The sequence below is a fragment of the Phoca vitulina genome, unplaced genomic scaffold (genome assembly GCF_004348235.1).
Source record: "Phoca vitulina isolate PV1807 unplaced genomic scaffold, GSC_HSeal_1.0 scaffold49, whole genome shotgun sequence".
In the NCBI taxonomy this organism is placed as follows: domain Eukaryota; kingdom Metazoa; phylum Chordata; class Mammalia; order Carnivora; family Phocidae; genus Phoca; species Phoca vitulina.
Genome location: NW_022589752.1, coordinates 10,046,534 through 10,067,307, shown reverse-complemented (window position 1 = coordinate 10,067,307; position 20,774 = coordinate 10,046,534). Strand labels below are relative to the sequence as shown.

At 37.9% G+C, this 20,774-nt stretch overlaps 1 protein-coding gene across 1 annotated transcript in view; it reads left to right on the top strand.

The window, feature by feature from the left end:
• The window catches only part of SYT10 (synaptotagmin 10), a 67,370-nt gene that overhangs the window by 41,772 nt on the left and 4,824 nt on the right, over nt 1-20,774 (top strand). Inside the window, exons 4-6 of the mRNA XM_032432829.1 lie at nt 12,505-12,625; nt 15,549-15,720; nt 18,306-18,435. Coding sequence (XP_032288720.1) covers nt 12,505-12,625; nt 15,549-15,720; nt 18,306-18,435 — 423 coding nt within the window. The remainder of the gene's footprint in view (nt 1-12,504; nt 12,626-15,548; nt 15,721-18,305; nt 18,436-20,774) is intronic.

Below are 20,774 nucleotides of genomic sequence, written 5' to 3'. Positions count from 1 at the left end.
AGAAAATGAAGGCTTGGAATATTTAAAAAAAATTACTTATGCTCACCCAACTGATTAATAGAAGATCCAGAACTAGATTTTAAATCTTTAACTCTTAGTTCAGTGTTCCTTGTCTTGAATTATCTTGGAGTGTTACCATGTTTGGAATATACTAAAAAGAAATTAAAAGAATTGAATTTTTTTAACATGGAAGTTCAACTTTTGGCTTACAGGGTTGAAATCTCAAAATACTTACATAATTTGAATTAAATAATTTTTTAATATGATACTTATGATAAAAATATGTGTTTAAGGCCTTTAAAATGTCTAATCCTATCAAATCTATCTTGTTCACAACTTGTATCAAAATACATGGAGAACTAAATAATGACTCTCTTGGCCTTTTTAAAAGAACAGTTGGAATCAATGTTATTTCAGGAAATTTCTAGGCAAGTTTTCCTCTCAGATGTAATTAGTGAAAAATCTGTATGTGGGGTATAATTGAATTTTATCATTTGTGTCCTGCTGTATTTTAATGTTTGGAAGTTTCAGGGGATAAGGAGAAGCTCTTCAGCCCCATGACATGCTAGCAACATGCCTGTATCTGTTGCAAGTTTTAGGAATTCAGTATAGTTCTAAAGGTACCATGAGTTAAAGTTGTTCCTTTCTTGTGCTTACCTAGTTTATTATTAACATGCTCTTATATAGTGAAGGGAATATGCAGTTGACTTTTAAATGTGAATGTTCAAAATATTCTCCTCCTTCTCTCTAATAGACTGCATTAGAGTTTCCTATAAATCAGGTAACTGATTTTCTAATTTCTAAAGCATTTTTTCAAAGAAATATAGTACTTCAACTGCTAGCTTTGAAATCTAAGGCCATGAAAACAATTTAAAGTTTGTTGTCCTGGCTAGTAAAATTTGAAGCACTGTTTCTGCTGGGGAAAGTCACAGAGGGAAGCAGAAATCTACAGGAACTAAGTGAGTGTAGTTTCATTGGAAAACTGGCTCTGCTCCCTTCTGCCTCCATTACTTTGGATAAGTTGCTTCACATTTTTGCACTTGTTTCCTCATCCACAAAAAAAAAAAAAAAAAGTTTTATAATAATATCAACCCCACAGGAATATTTTGAAAATCACACGAGATAATAAATGTGAACTTCCTGTAAAAGTTGCCCAGTGTCATTTATCACCAACATGCTACACTCTTGCACACAGCTATTTGTTATCTACTTGATTGCTAATATCCCAGTGTCTTCCATGTTTTAAATTTCTTACCCTAATAATTAAATTTCCTAAATGAATCACCTTCATGTTTTTTAAAAAAATGAATGAGATACTTTTTCTTGATCCTTTTCTTCAATCTTGAATAAAATATGACAATGTTATAAGAGACTATGCCATGGCTTATATCACATTCAGTCTTTCTATAAATTTAATTCACTAAACCAGAGATCTTACTGACTGAATATCAATTTTATTCATGTCTTTGGAGTGCTTTTAAATTTTTAAATGCTCTATGCACAATCCCACACCCCATGGTAAGCAAAGGGATGCTTTACAAGTACAGGCACTTATCAAATGCCAGTCTACAAAAGAGCTGATAATCAGAAGCAGAAAATTATGCCCAATCAGGCTTTGGTCAAAGGAAATAGGCTGCAAATATGTAACTTACAGTCTAGTTATGTATGAGTAGCAAGTGTGATATACTGGCCATCCAGAGAAAATAATGGATAGAAAAACATTTTGTAGGGGCGCCTGGGTGGCTCAGTCGGTTCAGTGTCCAGCTCTTGGTTTAGGCTCAGGTCAAGATCTCATGGGTTGTGGGATCAAGCCCCCACAGGGCTCCACACTCAGCAGGGAGTCGGCTGGATTCTCTCTCTGACCCTCCCCCAACTTACACGTCTACACACGCTCTCTAAATAAATCTTTTAAAAAAAAGAACATTTTGTAATGGAGGCTAGTTACCTGCTCTGCTCACTTACAGAATAGGGATCTTAAATCCATCAATTCAACCAACTCTATTTCTCCTATTTACCAGGCATTCTTCTGGATGTTTTAGAGCATAATCTGTCCCCAGTGTATAAGGCCTACTTTCTAGAAAAGGGAGGCAGGTAATAAGGAAGGAAATAGGTAGTGTGTCCAATGAATGAACTGCTATGTGAAACAGAGGCAGGGTAAAAGGACAGGAAGTGGCAGTGGAGCGGGGCCACTCTAGATAGAGTGGTCAGAAAGGGAGCTCTCTGATGACACTGTTAGGAGATGAGATCAAAGACAGCTCAAGGTCAGATCTTTTGGAGCCCTCGAGCCATGGAAAGAGCTTTTAGTTTTAGTCCGAGTGACTTGTGAGACCATTGGTGGCTTTTGATCAGAAGTGAGCCATGGTGTCACTTAGCATCGATAAGATCTCTGACGACTATGTGGAGAATAGACACTGGGGAACAGAGGTTGTTTGGTTTGCATCAAATCATGCTCAGAGACTAGATTGTCTTTGCCAGTAATTTGTTTAACATGGGTTCACCATAGGAATTATAATGTATAATAATATTTCACAAACCAATAGCATACGGGATAACGTCTCTTAGTATGCCAATAAAGAGATACCAAGCCAATAATAGATTAATTACACTCTTGTTCCAGGCCAAGAGGAAATGAATGAAATAAAGTCCACATTTTGTTGAGGTACTCCTTTTAGCAGGTTTGTTCTCGGTAGAGTCGGTCTTTCCAACTGAACTGTGGGTATCAGCTGCTGGCCTTGCAGGAGCTAGGAGGATGTAGCTAGCAGGCGGCGGCACCGCATGCAGAGAAGATGGGCTGCCCGGAAGGTTACTACCCGAGGGACACAGCTTGCCTCACTACCTGGCCTGAGTAGCCTGGCCAAGGCAGGAACACGTGTCCCTTCTCTTCCTGACACTGCTGCACAGTTTCCCAGCACTGCCAACCAAGAGTAGCCTGGCCATGGCAGGTGCAGCGGTCTCAAAATCGACAGACAGCCATTCAGATTAGCAAAGAGGAGCCTTGCCCAGACCAAACACTCAAGTTACTGGTCAAATCTTGGTTTTTAAAGTTTTAAGGTCCATCACATGATGGACACCCCTGCCATTACTCTGGTATCAATAAGGTAATGATCCTCTCCTTTTCATGTGCAAGAATTTGGTAAGAAAATTTTAATATCTAACTGCAGAACAACTTCATTGAGACAAGGTATTCAAAACAAGTCCAAACCACAAACAGTGTTGTCCAAAACAAGCTTTCAAAACATGGGTTTGAAATCATAATGAGTCAGTACACAATAGGGGTGAAACTATATAAACTAATTTAAGGTAGACCCTAAAATAGGGAAGCCAGGTTCATCCAGTCCAAGTGTCTTTGTACAACTGTACTGAGAGGGATGTCTCTAATGAGGAATTTAGGTATTTAAAAGCTTCAAATAGGGGCGCCTGGGTGGCTCAGGCATTAAGCGTCTGCCTTCGGCTCAGGTCGTGATCCCAGGGTCCTGGGATCGAGCCCCACATCGGGCTCTCTGCTCGGCAGGAAGGCTGCTTATCCCTCTCCCATTCCCCCTGCTTGTGTTCCCTCTCTCGCTGTGTCTCTCTCTGTCAAATGAATAAAATCTTTTTAAAAAACAATAAATTTAAAAAATAAAACTTTCAAATACTCCAAGGAGAGCTGCATAGTGTACTGTGCAAGTTTCTATGCCACTATCTATAAGCAGTGATTAAGGTTTGAGAATAAGTCTCCAGTTCCTCTCACCAAAAAGTTTAAGGTATCTCTTAATCAGTATTATAAAGGGAAAAGTTCTTATTAAAGTTGGATCTTCTTGTGCCCCAAGTTGCTCTTGTCCCAGTGTCTACATTGGGCTATCCCCTCTGCTTCAGGCTGCTCATTATACCAGTAGTTATGAAATTTGATTTGTTAAGTCTGTGAAAGACCTCAGCTCTTCCAAGGCCTCAGCTCTTCTCTACAGCCTCAGCATTTTGTCCCTCCTAGTGGCTAAGTCTGAGGCTGTGTTGGATAGGATAAAAGCTAAACCATTTGGCAGGCAAAATTATTTCCCGCTGGGATTGGGAGCGGAAAATGGTTCTCCCACTGAGCAGAAACACGGCACTATTAAATAGCATCGCTGACAATAGTAGCTCTGGGTCGTGACTATTGATCACTTAATGCTCAGTGGGGTTTGTAATCATCCCATTTCTAACACTGCCATGTTCTCTGCCCCCTTTCTGCCCTGACTTCAGCAAAGTTTCACCTGGACTTTGTGCCATGGCCAAGCACAACACTTAATATTACACACTTACTGAAAAGTGTGTTCTTTCCTTCCTGCAGAAATACAAGCAAGTCCTGCTAAAGGACACCTACTGAGCATTTTCTGTCTTCAAGTGGAGATGGTGGGGAAGAATCAATAATGCAAATGTATGTAAAAGTCCAGGAGTCTAAATAGGTGCTGTGACAGAACCTTCCTTTGCCTCCCCCATCCTCGTTGACCATGGTGAGATCTGGTTTAATCACAATCACTAGGAGAAGGAGGAAGGGCAGGAAGGAAGTGTTGTGCGAAAATTGTGGTTCTTTGAAAGAAAAGGAAGGAAGTGGGCTAGAAACTGGAGAAGATTTTAATGTTAATTACATTTTTTAATTGTATTCTTTTTTTTTTAAGATTTTATTTATTTATTTGACAGAGAGATATAGCGAGAGAGGGAACACAAGCAGGGGGAGTGGAAGAGGGAGAAACAGGCTTCCTGCTGAGCAGGGAGCCCGATGCAGGGCTCGATCCCAGGACCCTGGGATCATGACCTGAGCTGAAGGCAGACACGCTGAACCGACTGAGCCACCCAGGCGCCCCTTCTAATTGTATTCTATTAAACAGCTTCCTCCTCCTTCTTTGCCTCCCAGAGTCACGAGACAGCCTGTTTGGTGGAAATGCCCAGATGTGCAAGGAAAAAATGCAATTTATACACCTTAAGGATACATTTGATTCTGAAATTCCAATGCACTATAGAATTACAGCAAACATAATTCCAGATCACACTAGAGTAGAGAGATCTATGAAAAATAAAGTTTAGTAAAAACCAATAGATAAGTATCCTCTAAGTTAAGCTCCCCAAACCTTTAGCGTATCTTTACATGGCTCAAAACTCTTAACGACTATTATACTCCCAGGTCTACCATACATACACATGCCCTTGCACAGTTCCAGGGGGCTCCACTCAGAGCCTGCACACAACATCCATAAACAGTGTCTTTGCTAACTTGTTCTCTGGTTACTGAGTAGCCTTCAGTCCTTCAAACAGTAGATGTCCTTACTGCCACTGAAGTCATGACCTGGCCTGATGCTTTTATGATTTATTCATTCAATACGTTTTTTTTTTTTATTGAGCATCAACCTTATGCCAGTCACTGATCCTAGAAAAATTGTTGTAAACAAGGAAAGATATATTATTTTTGTTCAACATCTACTGTGTGTCAGACTGGGCCCATAACATATATTAGCTTTGTATATCATCAATTTATAATTTAAATGCAACCCTTCCGGGTAATTGTCATAACCATGAAAATGGATCTCATCCTGACTATGATAAAAATCAGGGTTGATCTACGTATTCCTGAGGAGGGGTCATTTTTTTTTTTTTAATTAGAGAGAGAGCACAAGCAGGGTGGAGGGTCAGAGGGAGAGGGAGAAGCAGACTCCCCACTAAGCAGGGAGCCCGATGTGGGGCTCGATCCCAGGACCCTGAGATCATGACCTGAGCAGAAGCCAGACACGCTGAACCGACTGAGCCACGCAGGCACCACAAGGAGGGGTCATTTAGAATAAGGCCAGTGTGTTGCCATTTAAATTATCCTATGTCATTGCCAGAGCCAGTGGTCTCTGTTTACCTTTTAGTCATGGTTGGACCCCCTTCTCTGCATCTCAAGCCTCTTTATATGCTGCTCCCTCTGTTTTTAATTCTCTTTACCTTTAGTCATTCTTCAAAATTCAGATTAAAAGTCACCTACCTCTGAAGTCCTCCTAGATTTCATGAAAAGAATCAGGTATGTTCATTATCCAGTATGGTCTTTCCCCATGTTTCCCCAACCAGATCAACCGTGACCCTGTTCTTGAATTTGAAATTGAGCTATTAGCACTAGTTGATCCTTTGTGGTTTTTCTAATGAAGCTCTGCTGGGTCTATAGCAAACAAGGGCTAAAGGGGCCTATTCATACATTCCTGAACATGCTTGAACTATATATACTATTTAGTACTCATTTTACCAGTGCTTAAAGTTACAAAATTTTAGAGCTGGAAAATAAATTAGTTCATCTCTTTGAACACCCTCATGTTATACCAAAGAAACTGAGGTCGAGTGAGGCTAAGTGGATTGCCCAAGGTTAAATTCCATGATTTTCTCAGGTGGATGGATGATGTGAGTCAGAGAGAAATAAATATTTTATAGTAGTTTGAATGCAGTAGACCCACTCTGGGTCTGCGTTGCACAGTAGCTTCATTTTGTGAGCAGACGAATGAAAAACTAGTAATTTAATGAAGTTGCTCATTTGATCTAACACATTGTTTAACAGTGTGAGGAAAACCATCCATTTTCTTACCATCCAGGAAATGTGGAAGGCAGGCAGCATTTAGGGTGCTAAGTGGATGTGAGGACTACTGTCACCATGGCAACCAGTTTTTTTTTTTTCAATAAGTCTTAATGATCTTACTTTCTAATATATCTCTGAATTCAAACCTTTCCTCAGCCAACCTTCACATACCTGTTTATTTTAATGGCCCCTCTCCCTTTTTAAAAAATATTTATTTATTTGAGAGAAAGAGCTGGGGGTTTGTAGAAGGAGAGAGAGTCTTAAGCAGACTCCATGCTGAGTGTAGAGCCCGATGTGGGGTTCGATCTAATGACACTGAGATCACGACCTGAGCTGAAACCAAGAGTCCGACACTCAACCAACTATGTCACCTAGGCGCCCCACCCCTCTCTTTTTTTCATCCTAATCTAGCCTACTCAAAACAAAGAAATTTTTTCCAAATATTATTTTCATTACCAACTAGTACATGGGAGATGTAGGATTTTAACTCTGGCTTTCCTGATCTGGGAACCTATATGCCCTTTTCATTCTGCCAAGCTCCCACTCTTTCATATTACCAACACCTTTGGATCCCTTTTATCCCTATTATCCATAGGAGTCACAGAATAAACTACATAGAGCCTTAAACCTCCTCCTCCATGTCACCAAACTCCTTATTTCTCAACATAAACTGCCCGTTCTTATTTGTAAATATTAATCATCGTACTCACATACAACATTATTCCTCTTCTTCTCTGCCAGTCCCATGTCTTTAGGTTCTCAAACCCTAATGTGCTGTTTACTTCCCTCCAGGGGTGATTCCCTTGGTTAGAACATGCTGTAGTTATCAAGCCTTGAATCTGCTTCCCCTCCATCTCTGTACTCAGTTGCTATAGTTTAATCTTACTATTAGCTCAGTCCTGAAATAAGATGTGCAATGCAACTATTTGTATATCAACTTACCTTTCCAATGACTTTTATTTCTATCTTGGAGAGATGGTACATGGAAAAATCTTTATAACTGTGACTGGGTTTATGAGGTTAACTTTAGCCAATTATTAGAAAATGATCTTTATCTACCCAGCTCTATGTCTGTGGAACCAGGATGAAGAAATCAAATGTAAGTCCCTGACCCAGCCTCAGTGTTAGCCTTTTTCACAATACAGTCAGAAGATTGTCACTGTGAATGTTCCAACAAATACATTAGTGTGTATGAGAATGGTCTTCTTACTTGAAAGAAATTTTATGGAACACTATATGCTAGACTTAAAGCAGGGTTTCAAATGATTATTTGCCCAAAGATACAATGGTTTTTCCAAGGTTAATATGGGAAGTTCGTGTTTATATAGAATTGAAATAAATGAGGTTATCCATAATTAAACTTTTCAGAAACCCAAAGCCTTTCTCATTCTAAGAAACTAAAACCCAAAATTACCAGTTCAAATATTTTAAGGATTTTGGATAAAAATAACTCCAAAGTAGTGTATGCTTCTCTACTTTCTTAAACAGAACATATAGAATATTTTTTCTAAGCTTAGTGACTCAAAAACCATCATTTTGAATATTAATTACTGTTGAAATCTATAATAAAATGATGTTTTTAAGTTAGTGAGGCATTATTAGTGTCAGTTCCCCTTGATACAAAATGATTCCAGATTGTTATCCTTTTTCAAATGTTTCCTTCTTTCTTGTATGAGTAGTGTCTTTCCAGCTATCATTTATTGCTGCCTTCACCAGACCGACAGCTGTTACTTTCCCCATCTCCACATTCCACCTGTGAGTTTTGACCTGCTGTAGATTAATATACCAAGTAAACATTCTTGTTAGAATTTTGTCAAAAAAAATAGTAAATGGGTAAATGAATAAGTAAATAGTAAATGAATAAGAAATGAGGTAGTCTCATTTAAAAGAATTTCACCATATAACTTTGTTCTATTTATGCTATATGTTCAGAGAACTTTCAACTTATTTTCTGGGTCTTTGCGGTGCAGGAGGGGGTTCAGACTGTTGGGACTGAGTATGGCCTTATAAATTGCAATGATCTTGAGCAGAGAAGAAGTGGCAATTAAAACTCAACCCGCTCTCTGGAGCTGGGCCATCAACACAGAGACAGACTCAGTGGGGTTACCAACAATTAGTGCACACTAGCTCATAGGACTGTAGCCAAAATCTGGAGTTCTGCTGTTACATTTGTTACAGGACCTTTTTAAAGGTTATACAGCCATTTACCTTCATTAAGTTCATTTCTCATAATTATCTCTTAGATTGCTTCCAGATTTAAAAAGTTGTAGAATATTGGTATTTACCTTAGAGAGTATTCTGCCCTTTTCAGTGTGTATGCAATTTCAGTTCTTTCACATTCATACTTCCTGAAGGAAATATCTAGTCTAATGAAAAATCTAACTTTTGTGCAGTTATTATGCGTGCATACTATACATTAATCTTTACCACCAGTTCATTCCAGTTTCATTAAAACTCCTGACCTCATGGAGTTTAAATATTTAAGGAGACTTCTTACTACTACAGTAGGCAAAAAGCCAGCTAGCCTGTCATACAGAGCTGCCTGGGAATGTTCTTTAATCATGCTCTTTGCTTTCAATTTATTTAGGCTAGTGCTTTGGTCAGCTCCTCAGTTTAACTTCTTTATGTTTACCACTACCTGTTAATAACAGACAGTCAAAATCATGTTGCAGCTGGATAGAAAGGACCTTTGAGAGATGGAACCAAATACAGTAAACTTTCTTTGTTCCAACCAGTAAGCATGTGATATAGCTAGAGAAGTAGAAAAATTACTTCCACAGATTGTTTCATGTGTGAAAGTAAAACCATATCAATCATACACATAAAAATATGTTTTATTTACTAATCCCTTTAGATGTCTCTGTCTGTGTACTTTTGTCTGTTTGTATGTGGTACGTTCCCTCTTGGACTGTAATCACTTCATCTCTGAGATCATGTCCCCTATTTCCTCCCTAGTTTCTCCATTGCCATCCCCACCATGTTTCTTGGTAGAACTTAATACTTGCTCTCTACATTCATAAAGGGATCCCTTAATTTTTTTACCAGCTGGTGACAAAATATGCCTACTTTTATAGATAGTTCCTGGAAGGAGAAATACAGAGTGAGAGAAAGGGAGGGGTGGTGGCTGCCAGACAGAAAACTTCAGAGAAAACTCTATTGACTCAGCCTAAAGAAACACTGGAAAAGAGATAGAAAGAGAAACAGGAAGATAATCATCAGATAAAATAAGATCCAGACTTATTTTCTTAGCCTTTTAGAGCCTACTCTTTTCCTTCTCAACTGAGATTTTCAAGGACAGACTCATGCCAAATCTATCTTGGTATGTATGGCACCTACCAGCACACCTATCAAATAATACTCAGTAATTGCCTGGTGGTGAAAAGAATGAATCCTTAGTAGGAGGTTGTACTCTTTCTGTTTTTTTCTCAGGCCTCTCCCGTTGGATCTTGCTCACTATTTTGGGTTTGCAGCATTCCAACAGCCCAGAAGAGACCCAGTTGGATATATCTTTGCTTTAAAATATTTTTTTACTGAAGTTCTTAAAAAGTAATAACTGCTTTCCTTAATTAATTTTTTCTCATTATCCAGTACTTACCAAGCACCTGATCTGTGTAAGGTACTGCTCCATGTGATGGCAATACAGCCATGAATAAAACAACATCCTTTATTGTATTTCAGACCTGTGTTAAATGCCGTAGACTTTACTTACATTACTTACATGTAATGTCAGTACTTTACTTACATTATCTCATTTAATGATTAAAACCATGGTTGAGTGGGTATTTTCCTCAATTTGAAAATGAAGTTTCAGAGATTCAAAGCTTAATTAAATTTCCTAGGATCTCACAGCTAGGAAGTAGAAAACAGAAGTCAAACACAAGTTTAAATGACTCTAGGTTTATGCTCTTAATTAGCAGGCTCTACTACTTCTAGACCATGAATAAAGAAACAGGAATTACATAAATCAGAACCTAAGCTGTAAGAGTAAGTCCAACAAAGGTTAATAGTTTGTCATGAAGAATTTTTAAGAACCGGGGCGCCTGGGTGGCTCAGTCGTTAAGCGTCTGCCTTCGGCTCAGGTCATGATCCCAGGGTCCTGGGATTGAGTCCCACATCGGGCTCCCTGCTTGGCAGGAAGCCTGCTTCTCCCTCTCCCTCTCCCCCTGCTTGTGTTCCCTCTCTCTCTGTGTCTCTCTCTGTCAAATAAATAAATAAAATTTAAAAAAAAAAGAATTTTTAGGAACCTAGTTCTATGGGCCTGGGTGCATAGCAGCTTATTTCCTGCCAAATTAAATCTCCCACATATTGTCTTACCAGGAATGATCTGATTAAATCCTGTAAGCAGCTTTTTGACAAGCATCCTAAATATGCATTGTTCACACTCATTTTCATTTGTCCACCATCTGTGCAGCTATGGAGAGGAAATATATATCAGGGTACTGTGGACAGTTCAAATTCATATTTGATACAAAGCGGGTCAGTTTTTGTCCATCTGAACTATAATCTTTTCATTCCTTCAAAAAGATGCACTGAGAGCCAGCTATGTACCAGGCACTTCAGGAGGATGTAGCAATAAAAAGACAAGAATTCTGCTGTCCTAGACCTTATATATGGGAATTGGGGAAACAAAAGATGAATTTAAAAGATAATTTCTGATGATTATAAGTGCTATGAAAAAAAAAACGTGAAGGATCTGTGAGTAGGTGAGCATAGGATAGGAAGGGGGAAGGTCTTACCGAGGAGATGCCGTTTGAGCTGAGTCCTGCATAGTTAGGAGTCATCCATGGAAAGATACATGAGAAAAAAAGAAAATGCACCAGGCAAAAGCAGGAACAAACTGCATTTGTTTGAATAACAGAAAAAAAAAAAAAAAGGCTTTTGAGTCTGTATCAGAATAAGCTGAGAAGAGAGGCGAGAAATAAAGTTAGAAAGATGGGTAGGGGGCGTCTGGGTGGCTCAGTCGTTAAGCATCTGCCTTCAGCTCAGGGCATGATCCCAGGTTCCTGGGATCAAGTCCCACATCGGGCTCCCTGCTTGGCGGGAAGCCTGCTTCTCCCTCTCCCACTCCCCCTGCTTGTGTTTCCTCTCTCACTGTGTCTCTCTCTCTCAAATAAATAAATAAAATCTTTAAGGAAAAAAAAAGAAAAGACAGACAGGATCCCAATCACACAGGGCCTTATATTTGTGACCTTGTGATGCACTGTCCAAACCAAAGACATATTCAAGAATTGAAGGAGATGTTCCTACTAATTATACCAGGACAATGGGTATAAACCCAGAATTTCTCATAAATACCAAGATTTATAGTTACCCCGCTAATATGCCAGGAGTTTGAATTTTATTCCAGTATAATTGCGAGCCCTTAGATGGTTTTAAGCAGGAGAATGAAATAACTTGATTTGCATTTCATAAGTAATCACTTTGGCTGCTTCTGAGATGGATCAACTTTAGAGACTCATAATGTAATCCTGAGAAGTGATATTGGCTTGAATGGTATTAATACAGCTGAAAAGGAAGTCACTAATTTGGGATCTATTTTGTAGACAGTGTAGACAAGACATGGGTTGGATGTGTAAGGGTGAGGGAAAGAGAAGAATAAAAGCACCTGCTGGGCTCTGGCTCCTGCCTCTGGTGAATGAAGACATCCTTTACTGGGTTTTGGAAGGACTGACAGAGGGATTGGTTTCGGAAGATGGGAGTGAGTGGAATGAGAAGTCTGATTTTGACCATATTAAGTTTGAGATTCCAGTTAAAAACACAAGTGGAGCTGGAATATACTTTCTTTTCTTACTCTGTTTAGAACAGCTTTCTTGCAATATTATCTGTATCCTTAATAAATTTAGAATGACATTCAAATATTCTATTGAAGTGATTTTTCACTTAGCCTCTTCAATTATATCTTGTTTTCACTATCTGGTGTTTGAAATTACTAACATTACCAATTGCCTTTCTAGGAAAGTATAGATCTGGGTGAAATCATGTTCTCCCTTTGTTATTTGCCAACTGCTGGACGTATGACATTGACGGTCATCAAGTGCAGAAATCTGAAGGCTATGGACATCACTGGCTCATCAGGTATGTACACAGTTGGCTAGTGGGTCAAGGGTACATTCCAAATAAAACATTTCCTGTATCCAAAATTATATATGGCTATTGAATTTGAGTTCATTTGTTTATAGTGGGGTATTAATATCAAAGTAGAAAAAGAAATTACCAAAGTACTTCAAATCACCTCTTGTGTTTACATTATCATTACAAAATTTTTAAAAGATGTTATCAAATAGATTGACTATGAACTTGGATTTTTATTTCTTTCTCTACCGATTTTGTTCTCAAAAATTCATAATTTACCAATCACTGCCCTACTTCTAACTAGTCAGTTGCTTATAAAAAAACATCCTTGACCTCAAGTTTGCATTACCCTACAAGTATGGAAACACACGTAGACTGAATTTATCTCCCTCACCTGATCTGCAGAGAAATAACAAGTTTCCAAGGCCATCATTTGCATTTGCATTCTTACCACCTTTCAAAATAAAAATTTGGGCAAGTGTAGGGACTGAAAGAAATAATAAAGTAAAGGAATGCTTCTTGAAGTTTCTTAAAGATGTTCTTGGAGGAAATTTCTCTTTCTGTGCTAATTTTGATGAAAAGGTAAAGCCACATCATGCTCTTTTACCCTTTCATTTATATCACTACAGTCTGGAGGGGTGTGTGTTAACTTAACATGTGAACTCTGGCACAGCTCTATAGAAGAAAAAATGATCAGGACAGAGGATGGAGGTCAGTAAGCATTTGTCAAATTAAACAAATAAGAAATGGTAGTGGAGATACAGGAAAGGATGACATGGGGAAAGGAATCTCTAACTTTGTGGTTCTTCAGAACAAAGAAATAAACTAAATTTGCGTTACAAAAAACATGAGGGAACTCTAAGTTCTAGTGTAGAAAGGGCTCCAAGATATACTAAGTGAATAAAAGAAAGTGAGGTACAAAAATAAATATGGGTATCATGCTCCTTTCTGTGTAAGAATGGGGAGTGTTACAATATATATTTATGTTGTTACTATTTGCAAAAAGAAATAGCAGAGTGACACAGGAAAACTAGGGGTGGAGAGAGACATGTGGGAACAGATGGGTGGGAGCCTCCTCATTGTAGGTCGTTCTCTATCATCTTCACTTTCGAACTGTTTTGTGAATAATTTTTTCATTTTTCAAAATTTGCAACACGTCATTGATATATAAATGTAGAAAGAAAGTAAATTCCACATTTATTTTGGTGAAAACGTCCTGGGTCAGTAAATGTTGAAGAATTTAAGCAGTGTGCTCTGCAAATTATCGTTTATCCTACTCTTTCCACCATATATCAAAAGAGATCAAATTTTGAGACAAGCAGACAGCATCAAAGTTGTAATTAAGTGCAAGATTACTTTTTGTTTATATGAAGCTTTTCATGGGAGGAGTGCCTGCTCTGAGAACAGCATCTCATTAATTCTCACAAGAGGTTTGTTAATCAACTAAGGAACCAGTAAATTATCCTTGTCACTGGTGGAGAAATGTCGTCAGAGATATGATGGGGGTGGCAGGGAATAAAGCATGCCTTGTTCCCATTGTTAATGAGAGGTCTAGGCCTGGGGCCTCATACACAAAAGAGTATCACAGAAGTGAGTTTCTTCCTTAGAACATACTGCCTATTATTAAAAAATTGAGAAGTAAATGGGAAACAGCCATTGAACATTGCCATTTTACTTTGTTTTCCTTTACATACCCTATTTCTAGCCAGAAAATATATTTTTGCTCCTTGATGGAAATGCTTATGCAATATACAGATACATTTTTCTAGAGCTTAAAAGGCATAAATTCAAGTAAATTTATACTGCCATGATTTTGGCTTATTCTAAGGAAATGAGACTTATTACTACATTGGTGGAAAGAGGCAGAAAGATGTGGTTGTGCTACTGTTGGAGGGCCACCAGAATAAATGGGGGAAAATAAATGAATGTAGAGCAGACCCTGATTGTTTTAACCAGCTAGCGTTCTCACCCCAGTGCCAACACCCCCTCCCAAAGCCATGCCTCCTTCTTGTAAAAAGGTACAAAGGTAAGGCTTTTATAGAAACTTCCGTATAATACTGCGTAATTTTCTGTAATACTGTAACAGTTTTCCTACTCAAGGTGGGAGAAGTAAAAATAGAGATCAGTCAACTGGGGCAGAACTTGTTAAACATTTATTTGACCCCTTTGGCCCATAAAAATATACCCCTACTAATTTTTTCCCTTTCAAGTCGGCATCATATAGACAATGTCATATCAAGAACCTTCCTTGAGAACATCTTTAAACCAAATATTACCTTTTTTATTGTATACTATTGTTTATAATTAAACACAATGTATTTAATATATTTGTAGTGATCATTTCTTCAGCCTGAGCCCCTTATCAAGCACCAACACTATGACTGTAAAATGAAACTTCTTATTTTAGTACCTTTCCAACAACTGAGGAAATTCTAACTTCTACTCATTGTGGTCACACACACACACACACACACACACACACACATATGCACTAGATACAATGTTACTCTTTCACAAATTTTAGTCTTCTTATCCTAAATCATTTTGAAGGAAATTAACTTTAAGGCAATTATACTTACTTGTTAGGATTACATTCCCTAGAAATCACTTTTAACAAAATGTGTCTTCAAATAGCTGTGACTAGAAGACATTATTACAGTTCTGCACTGGCTCTTGATAGACTAGGTTTTCTCTGTTGTATTAAAAACAGATAAAGTTAGTGCTTTTTTGGTTCATTCAAGATAAATTCTTACATTTAAAAGAAAGTGTTAGTCTACTGCCCCTAAATAAGTCATTTTGAATTTAAAACTGATAACACTAAAAGGCTTAATATACCACCTTTCTTATTTAGTAGCAATTAAATACAGTTTTATTTATACTATGTACTATTACTTTCATTTTAATGAAATTACCTTACCATTCCTAGATCCTTATGTCAAAGTGTCTCTGATGTGTGAGGGTCGAAGATTAAAAAAGAGGAAAACAACTACAAAGAAAAATACTCTAAACCCTGTGTACAATGAGGCCATTATTTTCGATATCCCTCCAGAAAATGTGGACCAGGTCAGCCTCTCCATTGCGGTCATGGATTACGATAGGTATGTACATGTATTTCTCACTCACTGAAGAACAGCCATGTTTAGTCATATGCAGAGCAAATTCAACTTTCCAGGTTATTTACTGCTCTAACAGTTTTAATTTAAAATGGAAGAGGAAAAAATTGTTCATTCAAAATTCATTTTTCCCATGTTATAATATTTCTTTTTTCTTTTCCAAAAGAAGTCATTCTTAAGTTGAAGAACAGGACACCTGGGGCTGGTGAAAGAGTAGTGCAGAAGTAATATGGAACCCATTACAGAAAGCACTATAGTGACGTCTTTTTACAGTAACAACAGAAATCACAATCAATGGAGTTTGTTTTCCCAACTGGGCTGGAATATGAATATCATAATTCTTACCCAAGGGCAAGTTATGTAATCTCTTTGGGATTCACTTTTCCCATTTGTAAGACATTAGCATAATACAGAACCATTAACAGTGAGTATTAAGGGTGGAAGGTGAATAATGGCCATAGGGACACAGCCTTGATGCCTTCACATCAATCTTAAAATGTGCTTTGTAGGTAATTCTTTCAGCTCACACCTTTTGAGTCAATTCTTTCATAAAATAAATTGCAAACTCCCAATTGTAGCTCTGACATTTCTTCCTGCTTCAGCTCCAGCTTTACTCTCCCACTCTTGCCTTGTCTGAAACGTCACCCTGCTCTGTGATCTCATCCCACCCAGGCTTCACAACCCTGCTCAAGTCACCCCTTCTGTGTCTTTCTCAGCTAACCAACCTCTTCTTCCTCTGAACTCTTGTCCCACTAAAGGTTCAGATCTCTTATTTGGCCCTTGTTATATACTTCTTTGTATTGTTTTACCTTTTATATTTATAAACCTTTTGGAAAGGTATACTGTTATGTTTAACCTACAAAATTACCAGCATATAGACAGTGTTCTACTATGTTTATTTTGTTCTAATGTATTCAAAAGGAGTGCTCCATTTTATAGTATCATGAAAATAGTAGTAACCAGGACCCTATAACCTAGAGAAATTAATATGCTATTCTCTGGCTCAGAGCTAGAAAATGAAGCACTAAAAAAGTAAAATGATTTATACCATCTATTTGCAATTAATTAATATCACAGTTTGGAAAAAAAAAAACTGTCACTATTTAGAGAGAGAAAAGTCTTGAATTAGTTAAAATTTCAAACTAAAAATGTTGCAGTGTTTTCATCAGAAGCCCTTGTTCTGCTTTCCAAAAAAGTATTCCTATTGATTTTTCACAGTGATTGCAGGTAGATAGAACAGAGCGTTTGTCATGCAGACAATTTCAGGGAAATGGATCTTGACAATATACACAAAAGAAAGATTTAAAAAATTATTCCTAAAAATATGCTTGTTTGGGGGTGCCTGGGTGGGTCAGTCAGTTAAGCATCTGCCTTCGGCTCAGGTCATGATCCCAGGGTCCTGGGATCGAGCCCCGCATCGGGCTCCCTGCTCAGCGGGGAGCCTGCTTCTCCTTCTCCTCCCTGCTCCTGCTCTCTCTTGCTATCTCTGTCTCTCTCTCAAATAAATAACAAATAAAATCTTTAAAAATATATGCTTGTTTGGGAAACTTCATATGGAAGAAACAACTAACTAAACATTCATATCTATATCAATGACAGGAAGAAAGTAATGAAAGGTCCTAAAATCATCTCAAAAGTCTCCTTAGAGAAGTCTGTCAAAAGAACGCTGCAGAAATGCCTTTAAATTACATTCCATTCTTGAGAAGCAACTTAGCACATGCACACTTGAGTCAACTGTCTTAATTCAAATCCTGTCTCTGCCTCTTACTATGTAGAGGTGGGTCCCTTAACTTCTGGGTGTTTAGTTTCTTTATCCGTAAAATGAGGTGATGATAATGATACTCATGGTCATGGTGTGAGAAGTAAGTGATTCAGTACATTTACATTACTTATAACAGTGTCTGGCACATAATAAGCTCTCAAAATTATTAAGTATCATTGTTATTTTGATTTGTTGCTGTGAAAACAGGACAGGAATAGAAAATAGCAATGATGTGGAGTATGCTCTGGTGCTGTGCAGTAATAAATCAAATCCATAGTACTGAAGATAGCCCTACCCTGTTTAATTGTAGTACAAGTAGTGACATATGCTGACATGTCACGGAGAGGCAATTAAATACGGTCATTTGTACAAGAATTGGGTATTGAGCTCTTGGTAAGAAATCTAAGCATCATTATAAAACATTAAGCCTTGTGGAAAAAAACAAGATCTGATTTATATCACTTAAAGTTAATAGTAGTGCTGCTAAAAAGGAAACTCAACAATATAGATAAGGAGCAGCCGGCATTTCTCATTCAGTTTTTTTGTAAAATGTGCTCAAGTTACAGAGAACTAAAATGGTTTGTGTGTGCTCCTTTTACAAATTCATATTTGAATTGATATCCTGTGTAGGAAATTTTGTTTACTTAAGATTTTTAATTTGACCTACAGTAGTTTAACCTGCAGGATCATTTGGAACCTATCATAAAATCTAGTGTTTAAATCACATGTTTAAAATTCTGCTAAGCTGTGTGAAACTCCATTTATCTTTGAATGTTGGAGTGAAAGTGTAATATTCTCCAAATTATAGGGTAGGACACAATGAGGTCATAGGAGTGTGTAGAACAGGACTGGACGCTGAAGGTCTTGGGCGAGACCACTGGAATGAAATGCTGGCCTATCACCGAAAACCAATAACACATTGGCACCCCTTGCTGGAGGTATGCTGTGGTTCCCGGGCATCTACTCTCTTTTTTTTTTATCTCTTTTGCCTTATATATTATTTATCTGCTAACATTTGTCTGTCATTTTATATATTCATCTATTTTTTTTTAAACATTGCTCTTACTTCCATCCCACATACTCTTTCATCCAGTATTCAAAGTTCTGTGTGCCTTGTAGGATTTTAGAAACCACTAAATTTTCTGGGTTTGATATTCCTTTAGACAGTAAGCTCATAAAAATTGCAAGTCTGTCATTTTCTTTGTATAGCCTGAAAACTTGTATCAATGAGTGATAGAGCAGTCAAGTAAATTCATTACTAACTGGAAACTGAATTTTGCTGCTTCTCTTTTGTGAAAACAGCCACCTCACCTAAACTTTCCTAGAATCCCTAAATAGAAGTACTATCTTCTAATACAACTCCTCTATGTAAAGGGACAGGTATATCTCCCAATACTCTGGGCAGTAAGTAAAAGTGCTCACAGATTTTTAAAATACTGAGGCATCAGCTTGCCCAAGTTCAAAGCCTGGCTCTGCTGTGTGACTACATATTGGAGAACTTTGGGCAAGTTCCTGTAACCTCTCTACACTTCTGCTGTTAGTTTGTAATAGTAGCAAACTCAAAGAGTAAAACTAAATAAAATGCCAAATTTTAAGTGCTTAGCACAGAGTTTGACATAATGTTACTCTGATTATAACTACTATTAATAGTTATATTAACCAGAAGTATCAACACCAGTTTCTGTCAGGATTTTTAGCCTTTAAGTTAGTGGTCAGTCTACTTGATACACGGAATGTTGCTAGATGGAATGACTTTCTTTCCCAAAGATAATTGCTGGAGACTCTTGAAAAGTCACAAAGTAAGTCTTTTATGTGACCTGATTGAGAAGTAATGCAGGTTGACAAAAGGACGTGGGGTAGATGATGGAATTTCTGCAATTCGATTAAAAGAACAGTTATGATGGTAGGGCGCCTGGGTGGCTCAGTTGGTTAAGCAACTGCCTTCGGCTCAGGTCATGATCCTGGAGTCCCGGGATCGAGTCCCGCATCGGGCTCCCTGCTCAGTGGAGAGTCTGCTTCTCCCTCTGACCCTCCTCCCTCTCATGCTCTCTGTCTCTCATTCTCTCTCTCGCAAATAAATAAATAAAAAAAATAAAATAAAATAAAAGAACAGTTATGATGGCCAAATAGTAAGTGAAGAATGCACTGCCACCTGTTCATGTTCTCCTTCTTGTTCTGGCTTTAAGCACTGGCTTACATGCAGGAGGCAGCACAGTGTAATTAACTAAATGTCAGTGGACCCAGGTTCTTTTCAGCTTAGTCACAAAAATGTGACCTTGGCTGTGTTACCCAGGACATTATAGGGAAAATTTGATGAACACTGTATGAACACTGCATGCTCAGTCAAGAGAGGTCAGATATTCTCATGGATAAGATATCTGCTTATATATATTAATGTTCTGAATCTTTATCTCACTTCGTTTAATGTAAATCATAAAAGACACACATACACAAACATGAATGCCCATTCACACAGCACTTTCCCCTAGAGTGCTTCAGAAGTACAAATAGATGTATTCAGCAAGTCTTGGGAAAGCTGGGTTTCATGTCAACGGTGTGTATTGTCTAAAGTATAAAGTATACTCTCCTTCTTATTATACAATCACTATCCTTTTCCTGCTTCTCATCTTGCTTTCCATTAAAGTTTGAAAAGCGAATATTAATTCTAAGAATCTAGACATGAGAGTAAAGTTTGCTGGGCAGAGAACCACACTGAAAAGTGATGTGGGATCTAATCCTTGCTCCTCTGGCTGTCTAATCCTGAGCAGATCACTTGTTCTGTCTACAGCTGGATTTCTCCATATTTAATGCAAATAGAAATGCGTGCCCTTACAGACTTCACAGGAATTATGTAAGGAGAAAAGAGATAATGTGAGCAAGAACTTTTCACTAATGAAAAGACAGGGGTGGTATATCATATTATAAATACTTATGACTGTTACATAAGCAGCTATACATTTATCTGGTGAAGGGGAGCTCTGGAATAGGCATATGTTTGTGTCTCAGGACATGTGAACACTTTTCAGTCATTGTAGGACATACAGGATGAACAAGCTACATATGGGCATCAGAAGAAGATCCCAGATATTTTTCTAGCAGCTGAGTATCAGAGGACAAATGGGACTAAAAGACTATGTAAATGTACTTTCTCCAGCAAGTAACTCCTTTTTTCCAACTCCTGCACCTACATTCATTGGTCAAACAGAATATATGGACTAGAGACCTAAGAACTGGCTGGATTTTGCATTTTGGGAAAGTGGTGAGTGTATAATCATAT